This window comes from Sorex fumeus, unplaced genomic scaffold (genome assembly GCF_029834395.1).
Source record: "Sorex fumeus unplaced genomic scaffold, SorFum_2.1 ptg000078l, whole genome shotgun sequence".
NCBI lineage: Eukaryota > Metazoa > Chordata > Mammalia > Eulipotyphla > Soricidae > Sorex > Sorex fumeus.
The window spans coordinates 4,197,195-4,223,657 of record NW_026606135.1 but is presented as its reverse complement, the minus strand read 5'-3'; the positions used below and the strand labels follow the sequence as shown (position 1 = coordinate 4,223,657).

The 26,463-nt window shown below is 57.6% G+C and overlaps 1 protein-coding gene across 5 annotated transcripts in view; it reads left to right on the top strand.

Annotated features, from left to right (window-relative positions):
- Positions 1-26,180, top strand: part of ARHGAP22 (Rho GTPase activating protein 22) — a 202,612-nt gene extending 176,432 nt beyond the window's left edge. For all 5 annotated transcript variants that reach the window (XM_056130395.1, XM_056130394.1, XM_056130391.1 and 2 more), the window contains 6 exons: positions 12,098-12,305; positions 16,329-16,461; positions 17,676-17,749; positions 18,192-18,313; positions 20,459-21,359; positions 25,928-26,180. In XM_056130395.1, the coding sequence (XP_055986370.1) occupies positions 12,098-12,305; positions 16,329-16,461; positions 17,676-17,749; positions 18,192-18,313; positions 20,459-21,359; positions 25,928-26,156 (1,667 nt within the window). In that variant the 3' untranslated portion in view covers positions 26,157-26,180. The remainder of the gene's footprint in view (positions 1-12,097; positions 12,306-16,328; positions 16,462-17,675; positions 17,750-18,191; positions 18,314-20,458; positions 21,360-25,927) is intronic.
- Positions 26,181-26,463: the final 283 nt, after the last annotated feature.

Below are 26,463 nucleotides of genomic sequence, written 5' to 3'. Positions count from 1 at the left end.
TGGTGAAAGTGATCAGGTTCCAAATCTCCTGTGAAAGTAGGATCCACAAGCTCTGCTGAGATGGGCACAAGGCACGGGGAGAGGTGGGGGTGGCCTCTGAGGGGGTGATCGTGAGCCAGGAGGAAAAGACTAGAACAGCCTAGTGGGCAGACAGTCAGACAGCAGTCCCAACCTGACCCTTTTGAGCTGGAGATAGTTGCCTGCTGGCTATCCAGGCAGCCGGACTGCTGAGCCCGAAGTTAGAGGTGAGGGGGGAAGGGGCTGGAAAAAAATGCCTCATCCCCAGGGACATGGTAACCATCCCACCTACAGGCCAGCGGGCACCAAAGCCCAAAAGCTCTTTATCTGGTCACAGTCCAGGCGCTGTGCTGTCACTGCAGAGAGACTGGTCTGCAGTGGTACAACGTGCGGTCAGCCCTGGTCATCAGTGCCTCACTGCCTGACTGCATGTGGCTCTCACAGGACTCTAGGGACCTGCCTCTGACCAACCCCCACCCCCTGCTCCCAGAGGTCACCGGGCAGGACACTTAACATGGATAGAATCCCAGCCTCCAGGCAGCTTGGAGGAGCACAAAGCCACCCTGTGAACCTAGCTGGTGTGAGTGTGTGTGTGTGTGTTTGTGTGTATGTGTGTGTGGTGTGTGAGTGGTTATGTGGAGTATGAGTGTGTGTGTGTCTGTGTGTGTGTGTGGTGTGTGTGAGTCTGTGTGTGTGTGTTTGGTATGTGAGTGTGTGTGGAGTGTGTGTGTGAGTGTGGTGTGTGTGGAGTATGTGAGTGTGGTGTGTGTGGAGTGTGTGAGTGTGGTGTGTTTGTGTGTGTGAGTGTGTGTGTGTGGAGTGTGTGTGTGTGAGTGTGGTGTGTTTGTGTGTGTGTGTGTTTACAGGAATGACAGTTTCCAGAGGAAGTCTCCAGTCTCTCTCAGGTTCAGGACACGCTGCTGGTCCAGCCCAGGCTGTCGGTGGAGTCCCAAATCCCAATGACCACTTCTCTCCATGGTTTACCTCTTCCAGAGCATTCCAGAGAGTCTGATTTCCAGTTCCCCTGAGTGTTGGCCACAGGCCAGGGCTCATTCCTACAGAGGAGAGAACAGAATGTAGCTGACCCTGCTAGGTTTCAGGTCCCTAAGCTAGCAGAGGGGTTGATAAACCTAATTCTGGGTCCGTGGCCCTTTCCTCTGGGCCTTCAGGTCCATGTGCCAAGGGAGGAAGCCTGGAAACCTATCTAGGCTCTAAAAGGCAAATATAACCTCTTCTTCTGCATGCACCACCCTGGGGCCCTCCACAGGAGCCTAGGGATACCCAAGGCAGGAGAAGCAGCCCCCACTGGCGGGACAGTTGGGGGACCCCAGCTCTTAACCGGATGAACCGAGCATAGGAAGTCTTATCTTGGGAGTGCCAGGCCAGCTTGATAGAGCGACTGGTAGGGGCTGATCCCCAGGGCTTCCTGTTCAACCGCCTTGCACCCCACCCCTCACAGCCTTGAGAGATCTCCCTGAACTTGGCTGCCTACAGGGTGCCACCAAGGGAGCTCAGACCATAGGGCCGGAGCAATTTGTCATTGTCCTAGCTAAGATGAGAGTGTCATCCCCTGCCAAAGAGTGACCTCAGTGGCAGGGGGAGAAATCAGGTGGAGAAGGCTGCCACCCTTCAGGAAGTTGTGTCCCCAGGATAGGTCACAGCTAAGCTCCCCCACAGGCCCTGTGATGGCCCCTTAGAAAGGTGAGGAGATTGCACAGCGAGGAACCTGACAGAGGAGGTGGGAGGCAGCATGGTAGCCTGGGTCTGTGGCTCAGGCTGAATTCACGTGGGCCCAGAGCAGGGTGCCCGCAGGCCTCTCCCAAGCCCTAGTCAGGAGCATCGGCTCTCAGCTCCTCTCCATTGGGCTACTGATTGCTGTGAGTTCCTCCCGCCAAGTGGGCAGCCAGATGAGAATCATATTGTCAAGGGGGACTGTTGAGAGGTCGAGTGAGCAACGTGCCTAACTGTGCAGGGCAAGGCTGGGAACAGCCCAGCCCCAATCCCACTCCAGGCCAAGCCCTACTGCGGCTTCTCTGTTGCCAAGTGCGCCTCAGAGTCTGGAGAGAACCCGCAGATGCTCGAAGGCAACTCCCTCCAAGTCAAAACTGCTAATGGGCAGTCAGGGCTGGTGTGAGGAGGTAACCAAGAACGCAGAGAGGGCCGGAATGCAGGTGTTGTACCTGGGAGCCCGGCGTGAATCCCTGGCACCTTACAGTCCCCCGAATACTGGCAGGATGACCCAAACAAACCCCACCTCCTATGAGATAAAAATGTAAAGAACCAAAGTGGAGAGATCATACAAGGGGTTAAGCCACTTTTTTTTTTTTAATGTAGGAGTACCGCTATTTATTCAGCCACTGATTAGCTGATTGAACTCCACCTTACTTTTTTTCCCCATAATTTTATTTATTTTCTTCTTATATTTATTTATTGAATCACTGTTGAATGCAGCCAACCCAGGTTCTAATGCCAGCACCACATATGGTCTCTGGAGCACCACCAGGGGCCACTCCTGAGCACAGAGCCAAGAAGAGTCCAGCCAGTGTGGTCCAGACTCCCCTGCTCCCCAAATAATAAAACAAAAATGACTTAAGTCAGGGATAGCTCAGAGATGTGTTTACCTGCTGCCAGGGACTCGTGAAAGGACAGACTCGTTCTGCCCTAGAGGACACTTGCATGACTGTCTCTGTACACACACCCCAGTGGGCCACATGAAACCAGTGTTGGGTGGGTGTCTGCCTGCCCGGGGCTCACCTCTGGCAGTACCTGTCAGCACTGAGCCTCTATCTAAATGGGGAAGCGACTGGGACCATGATGGTGGGTACAGAGACTGTCATGTCTGGGAAATCTGAGAGGGGGTGGACGAGATTCTCTAGAAACCAGCAGGTCCAACTCAATAACCACATGCACGTCAAGCTCAAAAGCAGGCTCAGAACCATGCTTCCCACCGTCAGACTTAGCTCTGAAACCAGCGTGAACCCCAAACCCCTTCCTGCTCACTCAGCCTTGGAAGGACTTTCCGCATTCCCTTCTCCCCACTAACTAGTATCGGGGCCATGATCAAGAGTGTTCACTGGTCTGAAACAACATTTCAGGGTATCAAAAATCTCAGTAGCACAAGAAGTATTTTACTGCAGTAGCACTGCACCGTAGCACTGCCCTCCCGTTGTTCATTGATTTGCTCGAGCGGGCACAGTAACGTCTCCATTGTGAGACTTGTTCTTACTGTGTTTGGAATATCGAATATGTCATGGGTAGCTTGCCAGGCTTTGCTGTGCGGGCGGGATACTCTCGGTAGCTTGCCGGGCTCTCCCAGAGGGGTGGAGGAATCGAACCTGGCTTGGCCGGTGGCTTGCAAGGCAAACGCCCTACCTGCTGTGCTATCGCTCCAGCCCAAGTTTTTAATGGAAATGTAAACTGGTGCAATCTATTGTCCTATCGATGCTCTACCAAATCGCCACGACTATAGCCGCTTAAAACAAAACCTTCATGGGGCTGGAGAGAGAGTACAGCAGAGAGGGTGCTGCCTTGCATACAGCTGACCTGGCTTCGATCCTCTGCATCCCCTACGGTCCCCAACCCTGCCAGGAGTGATCCCTGAGTGCAGAGCCAGGAGTAAGCCCTGAGCACTGCCAGGAGTGCCCCCTCCCCCCAAACAAAAAATAAACAAATGAATCCCACATTTATTTCCACTCTTATGGAGGTTAAAAGCCAGGGCAGTGCTGGAGAGAATAGAGAGGGTGGTTACCTGCACAGCCCGGGTTTGGATCCCCAGCACCATGTATGGTTCCCTGAGAACTGCTGAATCCAAAAATTGGATAAGTTATGGGTTTGATAACTTATGTTGGAGGTACCCCTTTGGATTTAATGCCTGAGGGGAGCCTCTCACTGGCCTCTCCAGCAACAGCCAGTGTCCTGCTCACTCAGCTTTAAGACAAGACCCTCCCCCAGGCCTGATGCTCCAGCCCCTCCAAGAGAATCTGCCCACAGGCCCCGGAACCCCCCCTCCCGCTCTCCCACCTAGGTGCTGCTGCAGTTCCCCTAGCTCTGCTGCTTCTCCCACCCCAGCCCCCCTGCTCCTGATGTGCTTGGGCTATGGGCTCCTCTCATGGTGCATATTCCGGAGTGGGTGGGACACTGCTGGAGGTCCTGAGTCTGAGCCCAAGAAGGCGGAGGGTGGCGCAGCCTCAGGTCCCAGGTCTGAACATTAGGATCAGTGGGGGAGGGGTCTTGAACCTTGGCTGGGACACTGCCACCCACCCCAAATAAAGACTCCTCCGTGGGGCCAATAACTGAGGTTTTGCGGCAAGGTAATTGAGACTTAAGCGGAAGCTCTGCTGGGTGACCTTAGGCAAAGAAGCCCTGTCGGCCTCCTCTCTGTAAAGGTGAAGACGTGAATCCTCACCAGTGCTCAGGGCTGCACAAGAGAATGTGTCAGACCCGAAACTGCCCCTGGCGCTAGAGGCTGACCCGGCCAGGCCGGCCCTGCCTTTTGCGGTGGTGGAGCCCTGGGCTCGAGATCCAAAGGCAGCGCCCGGCCGGCACCGGCCCGTCCGGTGGTGCGGGGTGGACGGCAGCTCCGGGAGCAAGTGTCCCCGGACGAGGCAGAGAAGAGCCGCTCGGGCGTCCGCCGCAGCGCGAGATCGTCCACCCGGGACGTTCAGCGAAGCCTTTTCGGCAGCTCCCGAGCCCTCCCTCCGGGGTCCCGGCCCGGGGCGGGCGGGCGGGCGGGCGCGAGAGCGGCGGGCAAGACGCTACCTGCGCGCGTGCCGGGCATTCCTGCCGCCGCCGCGCGCCGCGCCCGGCCGAGCCATGGGCCTGATGCCGGCCGCGCGGGCCTGGTCGGGATGCCGCGCCTGCCCGCGGCCGCCCTGCCGCCTGCCCGCCTGCTGCGCGCCCGCCACCCCAGGTAGGGCGGGACGGGGTGCGGTGGGCCCCGCGGGGGGCGGCGTCCCGGGGGCGCGGGGGGGCCGGGGCGCACGGGAGCCCCAGCGCGGGCTCCGACGGACCGACGGACGGACGGACAGACGGGCGGGCGGGCTGGCGGCCGGGGAGACTCGTGCAACGGGGGAGAGGCGCCGCTTCCAGCCCCATCCCCCTGATCGTGGACGCGGGCGCGGGGTGCGGGCGTGTCGGGAAGAGGTGGCAGAGGCCCGGGCGCCCCTCTCTCCTGCCCCGCCGGAGGACAGTCTGGCCAGGTGCGCGGGCGTGCGGAGGGGCCTCCTCCCGGCTCGCCCTCTACGGAGCCCGGGCTCCTAATTCCCCCCAGATATCTTCTGCCTGAACCCCGTGGACTTGGGAAAGGCTTCTGTGCAGGGCGGGGGGGGGGGGGCTTATCCGAACCCCCCCGCCCCGAAAGCGGGGATCATTTTTGTATCCGGGAGACGCTCGCTTCCCTCGCGCCCCCGCCCCGGTATTAGCTGCGTATTAGGTTGCGTTTCTCCCAGAGCTGACTTCAGGAGCCAGAGAGACGGCACGCGGGGTAAAGTGCTTGTGTCGTGGGCTGCGCAGCCCACTGCCGTCCCGGACGCCGCCGATAAGGTCCCTAGAGCCGTTCCAGGAGTGATCCCTGAGCTCAGAGCCTGGGGTAAGCCCTGGGAACCGCTGGGTGTGGCCCCCAAAGCAAAACAAACACAAAAATTGTGGAGTTAAGCCTCTTTGCTTCCTTGGGTGGACAGCAGGGAGCAAGGCAGGCTCCAGCTCAGAGGGGCCGCGGCTTTGGCTTGCTTGGGGCAGCACCGAGGCTTCCCCAGTCCCTGGGCAGGGCTGGCGCAGGAGTGGAGTTGGAGTGCCAGCCGGTGAGTGGGCGCACAGAGGACTGGAAGGTGGCTTGGGTCGGGACATGGGAGCAGGTCCAGATCCCAGGGCCACAGGCTCCTTCCAGGATTTCATCTGTTGGTTCTTCGGAGAATGGAGGAGGGAGGGGGTGTTTGGACCACACCCGGCTGACTGTGCTGAGAGCTTACTCCTGGGTCTGCACTCAGGGATCACACCTGGCATTGTCTGGGGGTGTCATATGTGGTTCCGAGGATGGTACTCGGGTGGGCAGAGTGCAAGGCAAACGCCCTCCCTGCTGGAGAGGCTTTTACAATTCTTTCCACTGTGTGTCTCTTCCCTGGTGGCAGGACGGTCCTTGCCCTCTGCCCTCTGCCCTCTGCCCTGTCACCAGCAGCAGGAAAGGCCAGCATAACCCTGAGCGCCATTTGCAGAGATCAGCTCCCCAGGTAATGGTGGCTGCCTTTTTTTTTTTTTTTTTTTTTGCTGCTGCGTCCTACTTGGCGGCCCCGTGGTGGGACTCCTGCATCCCAGTGCTGGCTGGCGGAGGCAGAGACAAGCCGGGCTCACCCAGGGTCACCTAGGAAGGGATCAGAGCTAGCTGTAGGCTCTCCCACCCCCCGGGGCTTTCTGTCGCTGCTTGGGATCTGGGATCCCCGGAGAGGGGAGCAAGGCCTGGGCTTGGCCAGGGAGCAGCTGGCAGGGAGGTGCCCGTGAGCAAGTTCATCCAGAGGAAGGGCAGGCGGCCTCTGCCAGCTTCCTCTCCTGGGGCAGCGGCTGCTTTGTGCGGCGCGTGGGCTGGCACCTCGAGGAACTCACAGGCTGGCTGGGTTTCCAATGATCTGACAAACTTACTGGAACCGCTTCTTGGCACTGTACCCCCTTCCCAGGCGTGCCAGGCGGGCTGAGGGCGCTGGGAGCCATTGTTCCAGATTCTGTCAGGCTCTACCAGAGGCTCCAGGTGGGGGCCAGGGGCACTGCCAGGTCAGCCCTGACTTCGGAGCTCAGGGCACCTCCAGTGGGGAGGACAGCATGAGCTGAGCTGTTTTCCCGCGGGCCCCTCCAGGCCTCTGCCCTCCAAGGGGGACAGGGGGACAGTTGGCCCCTCAAGTTCGCACAGTTGTGGGGGAAAATGGGCTGTGTTCTGGAGCGTGGTGGGCAGTTCCTGAAGCCTGGTGTGACTGTGACCTTGTCATGGTGAAACTGATGGAAGAAAGGGGGAGTGGTCTGGCCCCAGTGGCCTAGCTAGGCTGGCCTCAGTCCGGTGGGGATGCAGCTCACAGTCTTGGTCCTTGTGGCCTCTGTCGCAGGTCAGGTCACTGTTCCCTGCAGCCTGAGTCCACTTCAGCCCTCACACAGGCCTCTTCGCACCAGGCTCGGCACTTGGAGGGCCTCCTGGGAGAGCCATTTCCCAGATCCCCTGAGCCGTGTAGGGGGCGGATGCTCACGGGCCTGTGGGCCTTTGCCAGGTCAAGGCACTGCCTGCGCCCAGCCTCTTTCGGCTTCTTGACTCAGTTCACCCTCTAGCCTCTACGCTGCTCTGCACTGGCACCTCTGCTCATTCTTTATTGGGGAGCCACACTCAGCTATGCTCAGGGCTTACTCCTAGCTGTGCACTCCAGGATTAGTCTTGACAATGTTCAAGGGACTGTACAGGATGCGGGGGGGTCAAACCCAGGTTGGCCCTGTGCAACGCGAATGTCCATTGTAACTATCTCTCTGGCCCCACCTCTGTACATTCTTAGATCCCATTTCCTCGGCCCCTTTGCTTTTTTTTTTTTTTTTTTTTTTTTGCTCTCATAGAGGAGAGCAGGGAAGCAGTCAGGAGGGCTGCATGGAGGCCAGGTGGTGATGCTTTTCTCCATATTTGACACCCAACAAATGACGCCAGTTGCAACAGGCATGATTTCTCATGAAATTGTAGTTGTTTCTCCAACAGACCTAAGGCCAGTTCTAACACCAGAGCTATTGTATGATCGGGGCCATGCCCAGCAGTGTCAGGAATAGAACCCAGGGCCTTGCATATGCATTGCATAGCACAGGGCAGAGCCCCACCAGCCCTACAGGTGGCTGTCAAGCCACATCTGACGTCCACTTGGTCATCTCCTTATGGGAGTTGAGCCCACCACTCGATTTCTACAGAAGCTGCGGACTCTGGCTGGGGCAAGGAATTGCTTTTTGTGGGAAAGGAAAGCCAGTTCTTGACCTTACCCAGGGCTTCCAAGTCTTCGTTCTATTTCACAGAAAAGAATTTAGGAAGAGATGAACAGTGAAGTAAAAGCAAATTTTATTTGGAGGAAGGGGAAGGATGGGGAGAGACAGAGAGAGAGTAACACCCTCAAGACAGAATGTGGGCTTCTCCAAGGATGGAGAGAGCCCTAGTACACATCTCAAGAGGGGAGATGTTGGCGACATATGTGCTTGGGCACTGCATATGCTCAGCTACATGGGCACTGGCAGCACATGGGCCCGGGCAGCATATGCATGAGTTTCCTGTGTCTAAGGTGACTTTTAATAGGGTTTTTCCCAAGTTGCCTGTGTAGGGACATTTACCTAGGTAAGAGTCCATTGTTAGGATGGTTGCCAAAGAGAGTAGAGTTGATAGTGGTCTGTGGTCTTCTTTGAAATTCCTTTCCTGGCCTTTATTCATAAGGTTCTCTCGGAGTGGGGGGGGGGGGTCCAGCCTTCTCTGGGTTTCTGGGTGCAAGGTGAATTCCTACCAGTTCACAAGGTAGGCTTTTGCCAGTTCACAAGATGGACTTTTGCAGTCTTGGGGCTATTGGTTTTATTACTTCCCAAGAATTCTTTTGTCATAGGGGCCCTTTTATCTACCTGCTTACATCACTGGGAGGATTCAAGCCAGGGTTGGCCACATGCAAGGCAAGTACCTTAATGTTGTACTATCGCTCCACCTCCCAGCCCAAGAGCTTAACCACTTTTTGTTTGGGGGACACGTCTAGGGGTCCTCGGGGGCTATTCCCAACTCAGTGCTCAGAGGTTACTCCTGGGAATTGCTCCGGGTGGTGCTCAAGGAACTATATAGTGCTAGAACACAAATCTGGACCTCCCGGAGGCGAATCATGTGCTCAGCCCATTGAGTTTTTTCTCTTGGACCCAACCTAATCATTTTAAAATGAGTAATTCAGTGGGATTAAGTACATTTGCAATGTGCAGCCCTCACCACCTTCTATCTCCAGAACTCTTTCATCTTCTGAAGTTGAAAATTTGCCCTCTTTAAATACTAACCCCAAATCCTGGTAACCAACCGTCTACCATCATTTACCACATAATCATTACAGGCTTCATGCCCAAAATTCTGTTTGAAAGTGGGGTGGACCATTAGGTGAAGCATTTCAATTTTAATTGTGACAGTATTAGATAAAAATAATTTATTACTAAGATGTTTTTGGTGTAAGATTAGGATGCACGGCGGGGAAAAAAAAAGAATATTCATCAAAATGGAATGGTCCAGTTGGATGCAGGAAGATGCCATAACTTGGGATGCACCCGTGGTAGCTTTATGTACCTGATGGTTCCCCTTGCACCTTTGTCTTTTTTGGGTTGAGAAACAATAATGTCAGTAAAGTGCCCTAAACAAACTTGACATTTGGAAATGCACTGAAATGTGCATAAGAATTCTAGGCTCATGGCCATTCACAGACTGTGAGAAGACAAATGCGTGTCCATTTGCCAACTGATAGATACGTTGCTGCTTTGTCTACCTTTTAAGAAGCATAAGGAGCAGAATCTTACCATTTGATGATGGTGAAATGAAAGGTTACAAGCCAGTTTGGTAGGGCTGGAGCGATAGCACAGCGGTAGGGCATTTGCCCTATAAGCTGCCGGCCCGGCTGAGCCAGGTTCGATTCCTCCGCCCCTCTCGGTGAGCCTGGCAAGCTACCAAGAGTATCTCGCCTGCAGGGCAAACCTGGCAAGCTACCTGTTACGTATTCGATATGCCAAACACAGTAACAAGAAATCTCAAAATGGAGACATTACTGGGCTCGCTCGAGCAAAACAACAGGAGGACAGTAACACAGTGACAGATAGATAAGCTAGTTTGGGGGCTGGAAGAAAGGGGTCACAGTTATACAGTGAAATATGGCACTTTCTGTGTTCAGGGTTTTAACTCTTTCTCTGGCATATAAGTGGAATCATGCAGAATTTGTCTTTTTTTTTGCTGACTTGTTTTAATTCAGTGTCCTCAAAACTCCTTCACATTGTTGTATGTGTCAGACTGTCCTACCTTTGTGGGGCTGACTAACAGCCCCGTGTTGGGTGTAGCACATTCTGCTTATCCTTTGGTTTGTCATTGGCCACTTGGATTGCTTCTGCCTCTGGCTATTGTGAATGGACACGGGGCCTCAAATGTCTTTGATATTCTGCTTTCGGCTCTTGGTTGTACTTATTGATTCATTTGTGCTTAGGGGTTACTCTGGGGCCCTGCACTCAGGAATTACTCCTAGATATAACCCGGGTCAGCCAGATGCAAGGCAAACATCCTACCTGCTGTCCTATCCCTCCGGTCCCCTGCTTTCAGTTATTTGGGGCATATACCTAGAAGTAGAATTGCTGAATCTAGATTTATTTTTTGCTCTTTTGAAGCAAGTTTATCTGTTTTCCACAGTGAATGCACCACATTCTGTTTCCACCCTCAGGGTGCCAGGGAACCCGTTTCTCTACATCCTTACCAACACTTTGTGTGGTGTGGATTTTTTGTTTATTTATTTATTTATTTATTTATTGAATCACTGTGGGAAAAGTTACAAAGCTTTCAGGTTTAGGTCTCAGTCATGCAAATATCAAATACATTTCCCTTTACCAATACTTATTTTTCACCACGAAGAATCCCAATAAACTCCCCCTCAACCCTCCCAATGCCTGTGAGGCAGATGAATTCTAGTTAACACTCTATCTACTTTGACTAGATTCATTGTTTCGATAAAAGATGCACCATTATTATTTAGAGTTTACACCCCTAAATCAGACATGCTGAAAAGGCAATGCGAAATGATTTGTTTTCTACAGCTGGGTTCAAGAATTAAATGATGTCACACGGCTGCTATGGCAGCCGCGCGGTTTTGGATTTCTGTTATTTTACTTATTAACCCTGGAAGTATTTCTGCTTAGAGTCAGATAATTAAGAGATTGGTTTATGTGGTCTGGAGCCATGGCCGTGCCAGAGAGCCGCTCGTGGGGGGCAACTGGTGACCTCGGTAGGGCGTGAAGGACGAGCCGAGAACACCCCCCTTCCCATGAGGTTTTAGTCGCCCCATCACGACCAGCTCATACTTGGCTTTCCACAAAGCTCCCAAGCGGCTGCCATCTTTCTTTCCAGAAGGAAGAGGGCGGAAGGGAGCAACACCCCTTCCCCTCCGGGCAGACATGATGGCGTGGATTAATGCATAGTCCGTTCACTTTTCTGCTGCAAGCTGCTGGGCTCTGCATTAAGTCCTTGTGCTTCTGGAACCATGGCCGTGCTGGAGAGCCACTCGTGAGGGGCAACTGGTGACCTCGGTAGGGCGTGGAGGACGAGCCGCGAATGCCCCCCTTCCTATGAGGTTTTAGTCGCCCCATCATGACCAGCTCATACCTGGCTTTCCACAAAGCTCCCAAGCGGCTGCCATCTTTCTTTTCAGAGGGCTTGTTTTTATTTTTCATAGTGAATCTGATGGTTGCTGGAAGGTTTGCCTCAGTGTGGTTCTGATTTGTGGTTCTCATGGTCAGAGATGTGGCCTAGTCATCCTGCCTGTCACGAGGCAATGTTTGTGTGTGTGTGTGTGTGTGTGTGTGTGTAGTGTCAGTGTGTCTTTTTGATACTGGTCACTATCAGTGCTTGACCAGGAAAGACAAAGATATAGCCATTTCTTCTGTGGGTGATGGAGAGTAGGCAGCTTCCCTTTAGGAGGGATTGCAGGAACGGGTTGTAAGAACATCCCGGCGCTTGCCTTCTGGTGGATGTAGTTGCGGGTTTTCAACTCTGAGTCACTGCTGTTGGGAAGTTAGGGCTGCATTAATAAACCGATCAATAAAAGGCATAATGCGTGTTCCCTGAGGCCCCTTTAAGGTTCTTCAGGCTTGGAGAGCTCTACCACAGACAGTCCATGTGCCTGCTGTTCCGCTGCCCTCCTCCCTGTCCCCAGTAGCCAGGGTCAGCTGCTGGGGCGTGCCCTCTCACCTTCTGATTTGCCCTTTCAGAAGCAGCCACCTTTGGTCCTGACCCCCGTTCCCCATGGTCCCAAGTGCCTGTCCCCACCACCCCACTGTGGAGAGTTATATATGACTGGCCCTTCTGTGTGCCCAGGGATCTTTGGGCAGCGCCTGGAGGACACGGTCCACCATGAGCGGAAGTACGGCCCCCGCCTGGCACCCCTGCTGGTGGAGCAGTGTGTGGACTTCATCCGGGAGCGCGGGCTCACCGAGGAGGGCCTCTTCCGCATGCCAGGCCAGGCCAACCTGGTGAGGGACCTGCAAGATTCCTTCGACTGCGGGGAGAAGCCTCTGTTCGACAGGTAAGCTCCCGAGGGGCAGTTCCAGATGAGGCCCTGCCCGCCACCCAGGGGCTCCTCCCAGGCTACCTGCTCCCTGGACACAGTGGACGGGTAGGCTTCCACACTTGGAAGGCTGTCCCCTCCCACACACAATCCACTGCACTGGCACAGGTGTGGCAGGGGCTGGGACCCAACTCCGGGTGGGTTTTGGGGTCGGCCGTCATTCCCTCCTGCTTGTCCTGGGCCCGTGGCACATCGCTGGCCCTTATTAGGTCCTGGCTCCACTCTGGGAGAGGATCCTATGCCTCTTAGAGTCCCAGGTCAGAGATTGGGGAACTGCGGCTATTTGAGGGACCACTTCTGCCTCCCAGAAACTTCCTCACTATGGGATCGTTTTCCATAAATATCGCTGCCTCCTGCCGGCCCTGGCCCCCTTTCTTGCCCACGTGCCCTCACATCATATGAGTCCCCCCAGCCTGCAGCGTAGGCCCCGCGGCACCGGCCAGTGGCCTGATCTTCCCAACTCCGCTCTCAGGGAAATTCCCCTCAGCCCCTCCACCTTGTGCCCAGCGCTGCAGCCCAGAGAGGAATTGTGGGCCCCTTTGCTAAGGGGCCCTTTGCTAAGAGCAGCAGCCGCTCCCCAGGGAGGGCACTGGGAAGCATCCTGAAACTCTGGGCTACTGAGCCCAGTGTGTCCAGTCTCCACCAGCTCGTGGGCCATTTGGAGCCCTGGACAGCCAGCTCTGCCCCCCATCCTGTGCTTCTGCTTAGCAGTCAGGTTTGGGAGCCAGTGGCCAGGGGATGCCCCCACCTGAGAAATGGGAACAGAAAGGCAGAGGGACTTGTGGGGGGGAGTTGGGGTCAGACCTCCCTAGCTCCCCATCCCGACTCAATTCCTGACTCCTTCCTTGCCGGGAAGCACCCCCTAGACCTACTCTCTTTGTGTTTTCTACTCTTTTCTTTTTTATTTTTATTTATTACAGTGAGATAAACAGTTACAAAGCTGTCCGTGATTGGGTTTTGGCCATACACCATTTCAACACCTGTCCCTTCACCAGTGTACATTTCCCACCACCAATGTCCCCAGTTTCTCTCCTTCCACCCCCCACTCCCCTACCCACGGACTGCCCCTAGGCAAACAGGCATTATGGTTTGCAGTACAGGTACTATAAGGTTATCTTGTATATCCCTTTACCTTGGTCTTAAATGTTGTTGTGTCTGATTGGCAGATTAGCAACTGAGCTCAGTAGACAGGCCCACCCAGAGCCCCTTCCCTCTTCTTATATGACACTTTCAAGAAAAGAGCCTTCTCAGCTCCTCACAGGGCTCTGGAACTATCTGTTTCTCCCCCTTCCTCTCCCTCAGCTGCCTCTCCCCGGGGGGTTCAAACCCCCACTGCCCCTGGGCTCTGCCCTCCTCCACCTGCCTTCCTGGTGCTCTGGCCCTCTAGGAGTTCTTTCTTCTGAAGTGTCTCCTGGAAGGCTCTTCCTGCAGTGCTCTGCTGCTTCCCCCACTCACCAGATGGCTTGTCCACTGAGGGTGCGACTGTGATCAGGACTGACAAGGATACAGAGTCAGGCCCCCTGCATTCTCCATGACCAGAAGCACAAACTCAGACTGGACCGGGTCGCTGGCTGCCAAAGAGGGAGTGGGGGAAAGTGTCCCCCAGCCTGGGAGATGGCGGCTGGAGAGACTAAGACATCCTGAGGGCTTGGCTGTCCTGTGGATACCAAAGGGAGGGGACAGGCAGGGAGCATGGCGTGGCTGGCCCTGGTCTGGATGGGCAGCATCGCGGTGCTGGCTCAGGCAAGGAGGTTTTTGGGGTTTTGGGTTTTCTCGTCCTCTTGACAGTAGCCGCAGAAGCTGGATGGGAGCCCAGGCAGGGCCCCATTTTGGCTGGCCAGCTGCAGCCTCTCTGTGGGTGCACCCAGCGCCCCTCCATCTCATCCCGGGCCAGCTTCTGAGGGAGGGATGGAGGGAGGGTGTCAGGTGACCGCCTCTGGCTGGAGGGGACCCGGCTGCTCAGCACCCCCATGCTGCGGGCTGTGGGCTATGGAACAGAAGAACATTCTCCGCAGGGCAGGGGAGCTGTGTTCAGGGAGGACTCAAGGGAGATTCCGAAAATGTAGGAAGAAGCTGCCTTTAGCTACGGTTAAAGGAAAAGGCCCTGGCAGGAGAGGGCGAGAGGCAGGGAGAGGGAATGCGGAAGGCAGGCAGGCGCTCCATGCCCGGGTGGGGCTGGGCGCTGGGCTTGGCTGAGCCGCAGAGACCTGCTGGCTGCAGGAATCAGGGCTGCCCCACTGGCGGGCGGCCAGGTCTCCCAGGGGCCACCCTGCTCACCAGAAGGTCTCCCTGCTGGCTCCTGTCCACAATGCCTTTAGTTAAATTTGTTTTGTTTTGGGTCACACCCAGTGATTGTCAGGGCTTCCTCCAGGCTCTGCACTCAGGATCACTCCTGGTGGGGTTTCATGGAACCATAGGCCATGCCAGGGATCAAATCAGGGTGAGTCATTTGCTAGGCAGACTCCTTAACCCCTGTCCATCTCTCCTTTAGGGACTGTATTCCCCTGCAGTCTCTCTCGTCTCTCTCTCTCTCTCTCTCTCTCTCTCTCTCTCTCTCTCTCTCTCTCTCTCTCTCTGCGGTTCCTGTCTTTCCCTTGCTTCCTTGCCCTGTCCCCCCCTTCCCAGGGCTCACAGGACACTGAACCCAAAGACCCCATGGGAGAGGGGCTGCTGACTCCAGCCTTGGATCCAGGGAGTGAAGCATGTGGGTAACCGCACACTTGACCCAAGACAGGCTGTGAGGGCGGAAGCGAGGGCTGGAACTGGCCAGACCGGGAGGCACTAAGTCTGACGCAGGAGGGTGCTCAGTGCATGCACGGATACCCGGAACCCTGGGACCCCAGGTCCCAGGACTGGTAGGGACTCCCGAGCATATCTCAGAGACCCTGGCATTGGATAGCCAGGACCAGGTGGCACATTGATGGCGCAGCACACTCCTGGTGGCAGGCCGCTTATTCCTGTGCATCACCTATGAGGACACGGCATTCCCGGGGTTTTCAGTCCAGGGCTCTGGGAAAGCAGATGAAGTAACCAGGCCCAAGCTCAGCCTGGGCGAACAGCATGGAGAAGATGCTAAAGAGACTTCCCGGGCAGCCCTAAGCTGGGGGCAGGAGACTAAGGCTTGAGAGTTGATGGGCATAATAGTTGGCAGTGATCACACTGGACAAGAAATGAGTGTTAAAAGTAGGATATATGCGATGTCCTTTCAGTATCTGTATTGCAAACCACAATGGCCTGAAAGGGGGTGGGGGGAGAGAGAGAGAGAGAGAGAGAGAGAGAGAGAGAGAGAGAGAGAGAGAGAGAGAGAGAGAGGTGGGTTGGGGTTGGGGAGTGATGGGAGGGAACATGGGGACACTGGTGCTGGGAATTGTACACTGGTGGAGGGATGGGTGTTGGAACACTGTGGGACTGAAACGTTATCATAAACTGCTTTGTAAGGGTCCAGCTCACAGTGATTCAATAAAAAAAAAATCTTAAAAATAAGAGTAGACAAGGAGTGGGGGAGGGAGGGGACGCTGGGGAGCTGGAAGTGGAGTGATGGACTTAGAGGTGGAGGCATCCCGTTTAACCCAGAGGTCAGGGGGCAAAGGCCTGACCTATGACCTGCTGACCCTTGTGATGGGAGCCTGGGCTGTCTTTGGAGGAGCTGAGCAGCCCCCGCATGGCAGGCCCTGTCCTTCTGTCTCAGGCTCGGGACAGGGCTGGGAGGAAGGAGCAGGCTCTGGCAGCAGAGCAACCCCCTGCATCCCCCTGCCCGCACCCAAGAAAGGGGACCCGTCACCCCCACCCAGGCCCCAGAGCCAGCTGTGCGGGAGCAGAGCCTGAGGCTTCTGCCGCAGTGGGGCCAGGACTGAAGCAGACCCGGGTCCAAGGAAGCCGCGCACCCGTCCTCCCAGGGCCCCTGTGCTCTCTCTGGGGGGGGCCTGGCCTTCTCCGCACAGGGGCGGGGTGCTTCCTGGGCCTCATGCTCCTGCCCTGCAGCTCCACGGACGTGCACACCGTGGCGTCCCTGCTGAAGCTCTACCTCCGGGAGCTGCCCGAGCCCGTGGTGCCCTTCGCCAGGTACGAGGACTTCCTCAGCTGCGCCCAGCTGCTCACCAAGGACGAGGGCGAGGTGAGGCACGGGGGTGCTCGCGGAGCCGGGGCCCAGCCTCTCACTGCCCAGGGCACCTTGTTCCTGCCTGCACCCAGTTCTGAGGGTGGGAGGGCTGCCTGCCACAGTGTGTGGGGGTGTCCTGGGGCACCTGCTCTGTGGGGGGTGTCTTGGAGCACCTGCTCTGTAGGGGGGATGTCCTGGGGCACCTGCTCTGTGTGGGGGGTGACCTGGGGCACCACCTGTTCTGTGGGGGGTGTCTTGGGGTACCTGCTCTGTGGGGGGAGTGTCCTGGGGCACCTGTTCTGTGAGGGGGTGTCTTGGAGCACCTGCTCTGTGGGGGGGGATGTCCTGGGGCACCTGCTCTGTGGGGGGGATGTCCTGGGGCACCTGCTCTGTGGGGGGGTGACCTGGGGTACCTGCTCTGTGGGGGGTGTCCTGGGGCACCTGCACACCTGCTCTGTGTATGGGGTTATCCTAGGGCATCTTCTCTGCTGTCTGGGGGTTATCCTAGAGTACTTGCTGTGCTGTGTGTGGGTGTCCTGGGTACCCAGGCTTGTATGTGTATGTTGGGGGGAATTCTCAGAGGACTGTGTTCTGTTGTTTGGAAAAGGGTGGCTGGTTGTCCCCTTCCTGTGACCTGGGGATGTCTCCGTGATGTCACCTGGTCTTCTCAAAGGGTCAGTCCCTCCTGAGCAGGCTGTGATCCCAGCCCTGCCCTGGGGAAGTCCCCAGATGGAGCCACCACACAGGAAGTCACCCAGTCCCCAGACCCTGGGAACAAGCAGGACCTTTCATCTGTTTCTCTCCTGCCTCAACCCCCAGAGCTGCGAGCGCTTCCAGGACAGAGGGGCCCCCTCCCCTCACCCCACAGGTGCCCGCCGCTCTGCTCAGAGATGCTCTGTTTACCCTCTCAGCAGCCATGTGGGAGATGAGGGTCTTTATCTAGCAAATATTTGAGCTCTGATAAGCAGGCGGAGAGCCGGCCCTGACATTCCTGTGTGGCCAGCAGAGGCGCACCCCTCTCACCAGCTTCCCCGGAGACCCCAGCCCCGAGGGAGACAGAGGCTGGTACTTCTGTTCACCTGGGGCATGACCCTAGCAGGAAATCTGGGTTCGCCCCTGTGCCTCAGCCCCCTCAGCTACTCCTGGACCAGGAGAAGCCTCAAATAAGAGTGGGGCCTGGGGCTTCATCACTGATCGTTGAAATGCTCATTTCCTCTTTCATTCTCAAGGGGACTCTGGAGTTGACTAAACAAGTGAGCAACCTTCCCCTGGCCAATTACAACCTGCTCAGATATATCTGCAAGTAAGTCGCTGGAGGCCGGAATGCCCCTTTCATGTGCTCCAGGGTGAGGGCCTGGGTTTTTCTCCTGTACCCCTACCCCCAACCAGCCTCAGGGAGCAGATGAGAACTCAGCCAGGAGCCCTGGGCAGACAGACCTGAGGCGGTCATTCAGGAGGAGAGGGACACAACATTCATCCTCTCTCCCTCCTCTGGGCCTTCTCCCGGTTCGTGCTCCTGGGGGTTTAGCCTCCTGACCTCCAAGGGGGAGAGGCCAGACAAGACTCCCCTGGTCCTCAGGGCCAGGGGGTGGGGTGGGGAATCCAGCTCTTCCCTAGCATGTGCCCCGCCAGGCAGGGGAATAGGGCCTTTGCCTCTGCCAGACCTGGAACCATGAGAACTTGTGGGAGCAACTGGATCTGGAGTCCCAGCTGCCCCCCAAGAATCTGGCGTCCTTATCGCGCAGGTTTCTGGATGAAGTTCAGGCCCACTCAAACGTCAACAAAATGAGCGTCCAGAACCTGGCGACCGTTTTTGGACCCAACATACTTCGGCCACAGGTCGAAGACCCAGTGACCATTATGGAAGGTACAGGGGTGGCGGGGGTGGGGGGAGGCATAGGGTGTCCCGTGGCTGGGGTTTAGGCATCCCCGAGATCTGAGCAAGGCTTCAACCATCACTGTCCCAGCCTGACCAGGCCAGCAGGAGAGGTGTCCTGGGAGCTCCAGCACTGCGGACTCGGCCAGAGCCTCCCCGGACTCCCCTCCCCCAGGAGGGGACGGGTGTCTATAAAAGGACCAGGAACTGTGCCCTGTGCTGGCGGGTCACAGCAGGTCACGGGGTGAAAATGTGGTGTGTGGGGGGGAAGCTTCGGGGGAGGGAGGAGGTCAGCGCCCTTGCCCTTGAATACACACAGATGTTTCACTCCACTCAAGTCATTTTCAATTAAGGCGCTGTCTCCGGCCCCTGGACAGCAGAGCTCTGCAAACCCGGGGAATTCCTGGCCTGTGCGAACTAATAATAATAAAGCGATGGAAACAGCTATTGGCATTTGGAAGGAGACAAGCCTCTCCCAAGTGTCATATTTGTCATCCCCGCACTTTAATCTTCTCGAGCAGCTCGCACTGAGGAGGTGTAAGGAGGTGTGAGGAGGTGGCTCGGGAAGAGCATGTGATCCCCTCTTGCTAAACCAGCAGCGCATTCTCACCACACATACACACCAAACATACTACACACACTACACGTGTGTTCACACCACACGTGCTGCGTACCTTCCACACACACACACACACCACATATATTCATACCACGCATGCTACACAAGCACCCACCACGCACGTGTTCACACCATACACATTGCACACCACACACATACACCACACACACAGTGCACAAGCACACATGCATATACACAGACAGATGCTTCCCTTCACTTCAGTCATTTTCAATGAAGTGAAGTGAAGCATCCCCACACACGATCACACCACTTACACTGCACATATGCCATCCACACACTCGAATCACACACCCCACATACACACACACACCACACACGCACTCAGAGCACACACCACATGCGCATTCACACCACACGGGCGCTCACACACCTCGGACCCCACACATACACACACCCCACATACACGCATACACCAGCAGGTGCACACACCACCCTCATACTCAGCACAGCACACCACACACACCATCACCACCACACATGCACCACACACCTACACCACACACACCACAACGCACACCACACCACACACGCCACAGTCTTCTTACTCTTGCTGTGCTGGGTCACTGCTCCGACTTTAGGGAGGAAGTTAAGGCCTAGAGAAACCAGGTGACATCTGAAGGGAGGGCTCAGGTGTGCTCCAGGCTGGGACTGGACACCTATGGGAAGTGTCCCCAGGGCTAGGCGTGAGACTCCCGCTGCTCACACACACCCAGGAAGCCACAGGCCAGTCACGTGGACATAGGACCAGGCTTCCCACAACACACACTCCCCACACCCGGCCCACTGGAGCTTGGGGAAAAGAAGGGGTGAGGGGCTTGCAGGGTGTGTGGACCACAGAGCTGTTCTCCTTGCCCCCAAGCCAAAGGTGGGGGCCTTGGGGTTGATGCTCTTGCTGGGGCCCCCCTCGCTGGGCTGGTGCTGCTGGGTCTCCTGCCCTTATGAGGCCAGGCAGCATGAATAACATTTGAACACTCCCCTCCCCTCCCCCTTAGCTTTTCTCCCATCCACCCTCCACTTGGCGGCGTTCCTGGTTTTCTATCTGAAGGAATCCTTCTCCTGCCTCCCCCATCACTGATTTCTCAGTTGCCCTAGTGGCAGCACCTGGGCCCACCCAAGCACTCCACCTTCCTGGGTGCCTGGAAATCCCCCAGGTCCTGCTCCTGGTTTGGTTGAGGGAAGCAGAGGAGAAACGGGGCCCACAGACACTAGGGTTCTGTGCTGAGTCCCCGCATCACAGCCAGCTGCACCCGAGGGGTGAGGGGGTGGGTGCTTGCCTGTGCGTGAGCATGAGCTCACCTATCTGTGACACCCCTTGCCCAGAGCCCTGTGTCCCCCAGAGGGCCGGGCCTGCTGAGCTGGGCTCAGACACAGTGACCCAGGGGGGCTCCCAGCCTGTGTGCAGCACAGGAGCTGGGGTAGACCCTGGGATGCATCCAGGCCAGGATTTCCGGGGTGCGGACCGGGCCTGATGCCGCTCTCGCCCTCTCTCCCGGCAGGCACTTCGCTGGTGCAGCACCTGATGACCGTGCTCATCCGCAAGCACAGCCAGCTCTTCACCGCCCGGGCCGCCGAGGGGCCCGCCTCGCCTCGGGGAGGCCCTCCGTGCACGGTGGGGTGGGTCTCCGAGGAGGGCCCGGGGCACAGTCCGCCCGAGCCCAGCAGCCCCAGTGCCCCCGGCCTGCCCTCGCACCGGACCTCATCTCTGGACGGAGCCACGGTGGCCGCGCTCTCCAGGACCACCCCGTCGGGCGCCGGGCTCCGGAGCGCCTCCGCCCCCGCCTCCGGGAAGAAGGTGCAGACCCTGCCCAATTGGAAGTCTTCCTTCCGGCAGTCGGGCTCCCGCGCCGGCAGCCCCAAGGTGGGCGCCTCGTCCCTCGAGGTGCCCATCATCTCCTCGGGCGGGAACTGGCTCATGAACGGGCTGTCCTCGCTGCGCGGCCACCGCCGGGCCTCGTCGGGGGACCGGCTCAAGGACGCGGGGGGCGTGCAGAGACTGTCCACCTACGACAACGTGCCCCCGGCCAGCCCCTTCCCCAGCACGCCCAGCGTGGCCAGCACGGCCTGGTCCGCCGCCTCGTCCTGCGGGGCCTCCGCCGCCGGCTCGGTCAGCAGCTGCTCGGCCTGCAGGGCCAGCGACTCGTCGGCCTGCAGCTCCCTGCACACCGAGGGGCCGCTCGAGCCCTCCCCCTTCCCCAGCAGCAGCGAGGACCGCCGGTCCCCGGACCTGGGCCACAGCCTGGACGAGGAGGGCACCGGCCTCAGTAGCGACCAACCCAGCGAGCCGGGCAGCCCCGCCCTGGAGCGGGCACAGCACTCCGAGGCCCTGCACAGCCTGGTCACGGAGCTCAGGGCGGAGCTGGGCCGCCAGAGGACTGAGTACCAGATGAGCGTGAAAAGGTAAAGGGAGGCTGCCTGGCCCACTGGCCCCCGTGGGGGCTCCCCGCCCCGCTCCCCACAAAGGCGCAGGCCTCCTGGAGGCGGGGTCCAGGGCAGCCCTCCCCCCAGAGGAGAGCCCAGCTGCCTGTCTTTTGGGGATGGTGGGTCGGTGTTCCCCTCTCCTCCCTGGTTCGGTGGCAGTGGCGAGCAGAGGGAAGGTGCCAGGGTGTGGGAATGCTCCTGCGTGCAGGGTGGGCGGCTGAGTCGAAGGCGGATCACTGAGCCTGCACAGTGGCCACCCGCAACAGTGTCCGCCCCCAGCCGCCTGCCCTGTCTAGGTGGATGAAGTTTCCTGGAGCAGGGGTGGCTGTGTGGAGTTTGAACCAGGGACGCCTCTGCCCGAGGCCTGCGGCTTGTTCCCAGGGGGGCTTCATGGGCCTGGCTGCCTCCCTACCAGGAGGGTGTCCTCCGACTCTGACCGGTCAGGTTCTCTGGCCACCATCCCTGGTGGTCCATCAGCATCTCAGGCCCCTTAGCTCCCCTTATTGCAGCCGCCACTCGGCTGCTGGTCTGTGCACCCGGCCGGCAGCAGAGCATCTGAGGGGTCCCAGCGGCTGTTTCCTGTTAGATGGTGGTGCTGGAAGGGAGCCGTGTGTGTGTGTGTGTGTGTGTATGTGTGTGTGTGTGTGTGTGTGTGTGTGTGTGTTGGGGGGGTGGGGCAGGGAGGGGAGCACGGTGTCCAGTTCTCAGGGGCTGTTCCTGGCTCTGCACTTAGGGATCACTCCTGGTACTCTCAGGGGACAGTATTTGGTGCCAGGGATTTGCACCTGGGTCAGTGCCCACCAGGAGTAATTTCCATGCACAAGGCCAGCCCTGTTCTATCCCTCCGGCCGCAAGCCCACTCATTCTCAGCTGGCCTCTGCTCCTGGGCATTCATCTGGTCAGGTGTGGGAAGGCAGGAGCCCCTGTCTGAGGGGAGATTAGGCAGTGGGGCCCCGGAGGAGAGCGGTAGTGAAGCCCAAGGCGGGGTCTGTGGGGAAAGCTACTGCCACCGCCACTGTCTGAGCTCTGAGGCAGGAGGTCACTGTGGCGCTCCCTGAAGTGAGAGAGGATGGGCGGGGGGTGGGGGGGGCAGCGCTGGACAGTGTCAGAGAAGCTGAGGCTGCCCGTTTCCCAGGCTCTGGGAAGCTTGACCCTCGGGGCCTGGTTTTTCCGGCTAAGTGGTGGCGGGCTCGGGTTCAGACTCTGGTGTGGGTCCCCGCCCGGCACAGGCGACCCTGATGAGACAGAAGGGAACACTCAGTGCAGCGTCGGGCATATCCCGGGACCTCCCCAATCCCTTCTGTGACTTGGCTTGGGGGATGCAGGAGGGGCAATAAGGCCCCCTAAGATCTGTGCCGTCTGTGGGCCGAGTGTTCTGGGCCCCGCAGCGGGCATCCAAGGAACATGTCTGCACCTGGGTGTCAGTGCAGGTGTGGTCCACAGGTACCTTACCTCACAGGGACCCCCCCTCCTCTTGCACCCCAATTCCTGCTCTCCCCAACAAGGACTCACAGCACACCTTAAGCCAGAGCCTGTGCTTAAGGCCAAGGACACAGGTTGTTGTTGTTGGGGTTTTTTTTGTTTGTTTGTTTTTGCTTTTTGGGTCACACCCAGCAATGCACAGGGGTTACTCCTGGCTCTGCATTCAGGAGTTACTCCTGGCTGTGCTCAGGGAACCATATGGGATGCTGGGAATCGAACCCGGGTCGGCGATGTGCAAGGCAAACACTCGACCTGCTGTTCTATCTCTCCAGCTCCCTGTTGCTGTTGTTTTAATCTTTTTTTTTTTTAAGTTTAGTCACTGTGAAACGACAAACTTATTCGTGATTGGATTTCAGCCATACCATGTTTCGACAACAGTCCCTCCCACCCATCAGTCTGCTTCTATGAAAGGCTCTTTTTTTTTTTTTTTGGTTTGTTTTTGGGCCACACCTGTTGATTCTCGGGGGACTCTCCTGGCTCTGCACTCAGACTCAGGAATAATCCCTCCTAGCATCTCATATGAGATGTCAAGGTAAGCGCCTCACCTACTGGATTCTCTCTCTCTCTCTGGCCCATCCGTTTTATTTTTTAAAATACGATCTGCACTGTGGTTCACAGTGCCGTTGCTGATCAGGCTCCATACATGCTTTACCACCTCTCAGTGCCACCGCCTCCTCCCAGCTGAACGCTTCCCTTCACCATAGATGTTTTGATCAAAGCAGGTGACAATCTGCCTTCATTCTTATTGGGAGGGAGTGGCCCTTATTTGGCGCAGGAGGACAAGGAGACCACAAACATGGAAGAATTTTAAAACGGGGGGGGGGGGGCGAAGAGAGAGAGGGAGAGAGAGAGAGAGAGAGAGAGAGAGAGAGAGAGAGAGAGAGAGAGAGAGAGAGAGAGAGAGAACAAGAACAGAGGCAGGGCACTTGCCTTACACTTAACCCCAGAACCACATGTGGTCCCCCCAAGCCCAGCCAGGAGTGACCCCTGAGCACCACCAGATGTAGTCCCCAAACCAAAATAAAATGAAAAAATAACTGAAACTCTATGGTGGGCTGGGGAGATGGTCTTAAATGCCCAAAGCCTCAAATTCAGACCTGCGTACCTCATGCCCTCCCCCAAGATCACTGGGGGGCCCTAGTGGCCCCAGTAGCTCTGGGCCTGACTACCATCACATTGACTGAGCATTAAGCCATCTGGCCCAGTGGGTGAGTACCATCTGTAGGGGCTCCTGGGCCCTGTGAGCATTGGTTGGCTGTCCTCTAACCCTTACCCATACCTGGTTTTGTTCTCCTCTATCTAGCCTCCTAATATTGGGGTGCAGGAATTAGCCAAGCAATGCTCACAGGAGCACTAGCACAGTTGGGTAGGGCCCTTGCCTTGCATGCAGATGACCTGAGTTCGATTCCTGGCATCCCACATGGCCCCCCGAGCCCTGCCAGGGGTGATCCCTGGTCACAGAGTCAGGAATAAGCCCTGAGCACTGCCCGGTGTGACCCCCAAACAAAAAAAGACACTGTTCAGGGGATTTGGTGGGGAGAGAAACCTCTGGAGTCAGCAGAGGGCGTGGGGGAGCGAGGAGGAGGAAGGTGTGGGGTGGGCAGGGGCAGAGCAGTGATGCTCTGAGCTTTCTTTACCCCCAGCAAGAAGGGAATGAGGAGCTACAGGAGCTGCCTTGCCCCTGATCCTTGGATTACCCCCGCCCCCACACCCCTGTGGTCCAGGGCAGACAGATCTGTCAGGACACCCCAGGGCTGGGGCTAGAGCAACAGTGCAGCTGATAGAGCTTTTACCTTAAACGTGGCTGAATCAGGTTCCATCTTCAGCACCCCAAACCCTCTTTCCTCTTCTGCCCGTAGCCCTGCCAGAAGTAATCCCTAAGCACAGATCCAGGAGTTAAGCCTTGAGCACTAAAGCAAGACCAAAATCAGCCTGGGTGTGGGGGGGTGGGTGCTGGAGGCCTGCATGGGTGTGGGAGGGGTGACACACTCGTCAGAAGGGGCCTGAGGCAAGAGAACTGACAGAGGAAGTTGCTTTTGTTGGGGTCTAGCCCCTGGAAGGTGTTCAGGGATGGGGAGACCGGGCTGTGGAAGAGGGGGGTTGGCTGAGCCTCAGGTGCTCCCTGGGACCTTAGAGATGCTGGTTAGATTCTGTGGGGGAGGCGGGTGGGTGCTCAGGGAGAGAGTTCTTCCTGGGGTGCTATTGCCCAGAGGTGACTCGGAGTGACCGTGAAGGGAAAGAGGGAGGCCCCGAGGTCTAGAGCACCGGGCGAGGCTGGACCAGCCGAGCGGACACATAGTGAGAGCTAGAAGGGCCGGGGGCCCTGCTTCCCCCCCGGGTGGGATTGAGGGGGGGAAGCAGGGGAGCAGCTTCCTGACAGCGCAGAAGGGAGCTGGGTGCTCTCGGGGGGTCTGTCCTGCCCTCACGCTGTGCTGTGGGAGGTCGGCCCCTGCGTTTCCAGAAGAGGACACGGGGCTCAGTGCCGTGTCTGGCCTGTGGGAGCCTGGGGGTCGTGTGTGGGTCCTCGGGGCTGGGCCGAGTGACTCCCTGGGCCTTGGAGGAGCTGGTGGTTGGCCCCAGCGATGAGCTGCCTGTGCAGGTTCAGTGGCCACAGAAGCACGTGGGGTAGCTCCACGGTGGCCCTGAGAGAACCTTCCTTCAGGTGAGGCAGGAGCTGGGTGGGAAAGACCAGTGGACGGAAGCAACAGCCCAGATGGGGTGGGCTTCTGGGGCCGTATGGGGCAGAGCAGCAGGAGGGGGCCTGAATCCCTGGAAGAGCAGCGGTGAGGGGGGCAGCTCCTGCCCTAGTCCAGGGAGCCCCACTCAGGGCTGGTCGGCAGGGCCAGTGGTCAGAGAGTGCAGCCAGGACTCCCAGGGGCCCCCACACTGTTCTAGCCAGGGAGTTCGTCTGTCCAGAGGGGAGACGCCATCAGCCCACAGGGGAAGTGAAGGGCACGGAGAGGGGCAGGTGAGGGTCTCCCGGCTCACAGCCTCCCGCCCAGCTCCGTGCCTTCCTGGGAGCCCAGCCAGGCTAACAGCCCTGTCTCTCTGCTTGACCTTCCAAGACTGGAAGAGGGTAGCGCCGAGCTGAGGAAACGCATGTCCCAGTTGGAAGAAGAACTGGACCAGGAGAAGAAGAGGTACAGCATGCTGGAGATCAAGCTGAGGAACTCGGAGCGGGCGCGGGAGGACGCCGAGAAGAGGAACCAGTTGCTGCAGAAGGAGATGGAGGAGTTCTTCTCTACCCTGGGAAGCCTGACTGTCGGGGCGAAAGGTGCCAAAGCCCCACAATAGAGGGGGGTGCTCCCCTCCCGCTAGGCTCGCCTCCTCTCCGCAGGACTCTGCGGGCGACCGTGCAGTGCTGCCCGGCTGGCCGGGCCTCCGTGAGGCTGTTCCTGACCACACCCCCCACACCCCCAGTTTCCGGGGCAGGGGGGACCTCCCGCACCTCACACGGGTTCTGGATCCTGCTCAACCAGTGGGGGACCGAGAGGGTGTCAGACAGGACAGTGCCAGCGCCACCAAAATAGATGGCACTTGGGGTTCCTGCCCCCCTCCAGGAACCCTTGTGTTGTTTATTAAATTTGCTCCCAAAGCAAGA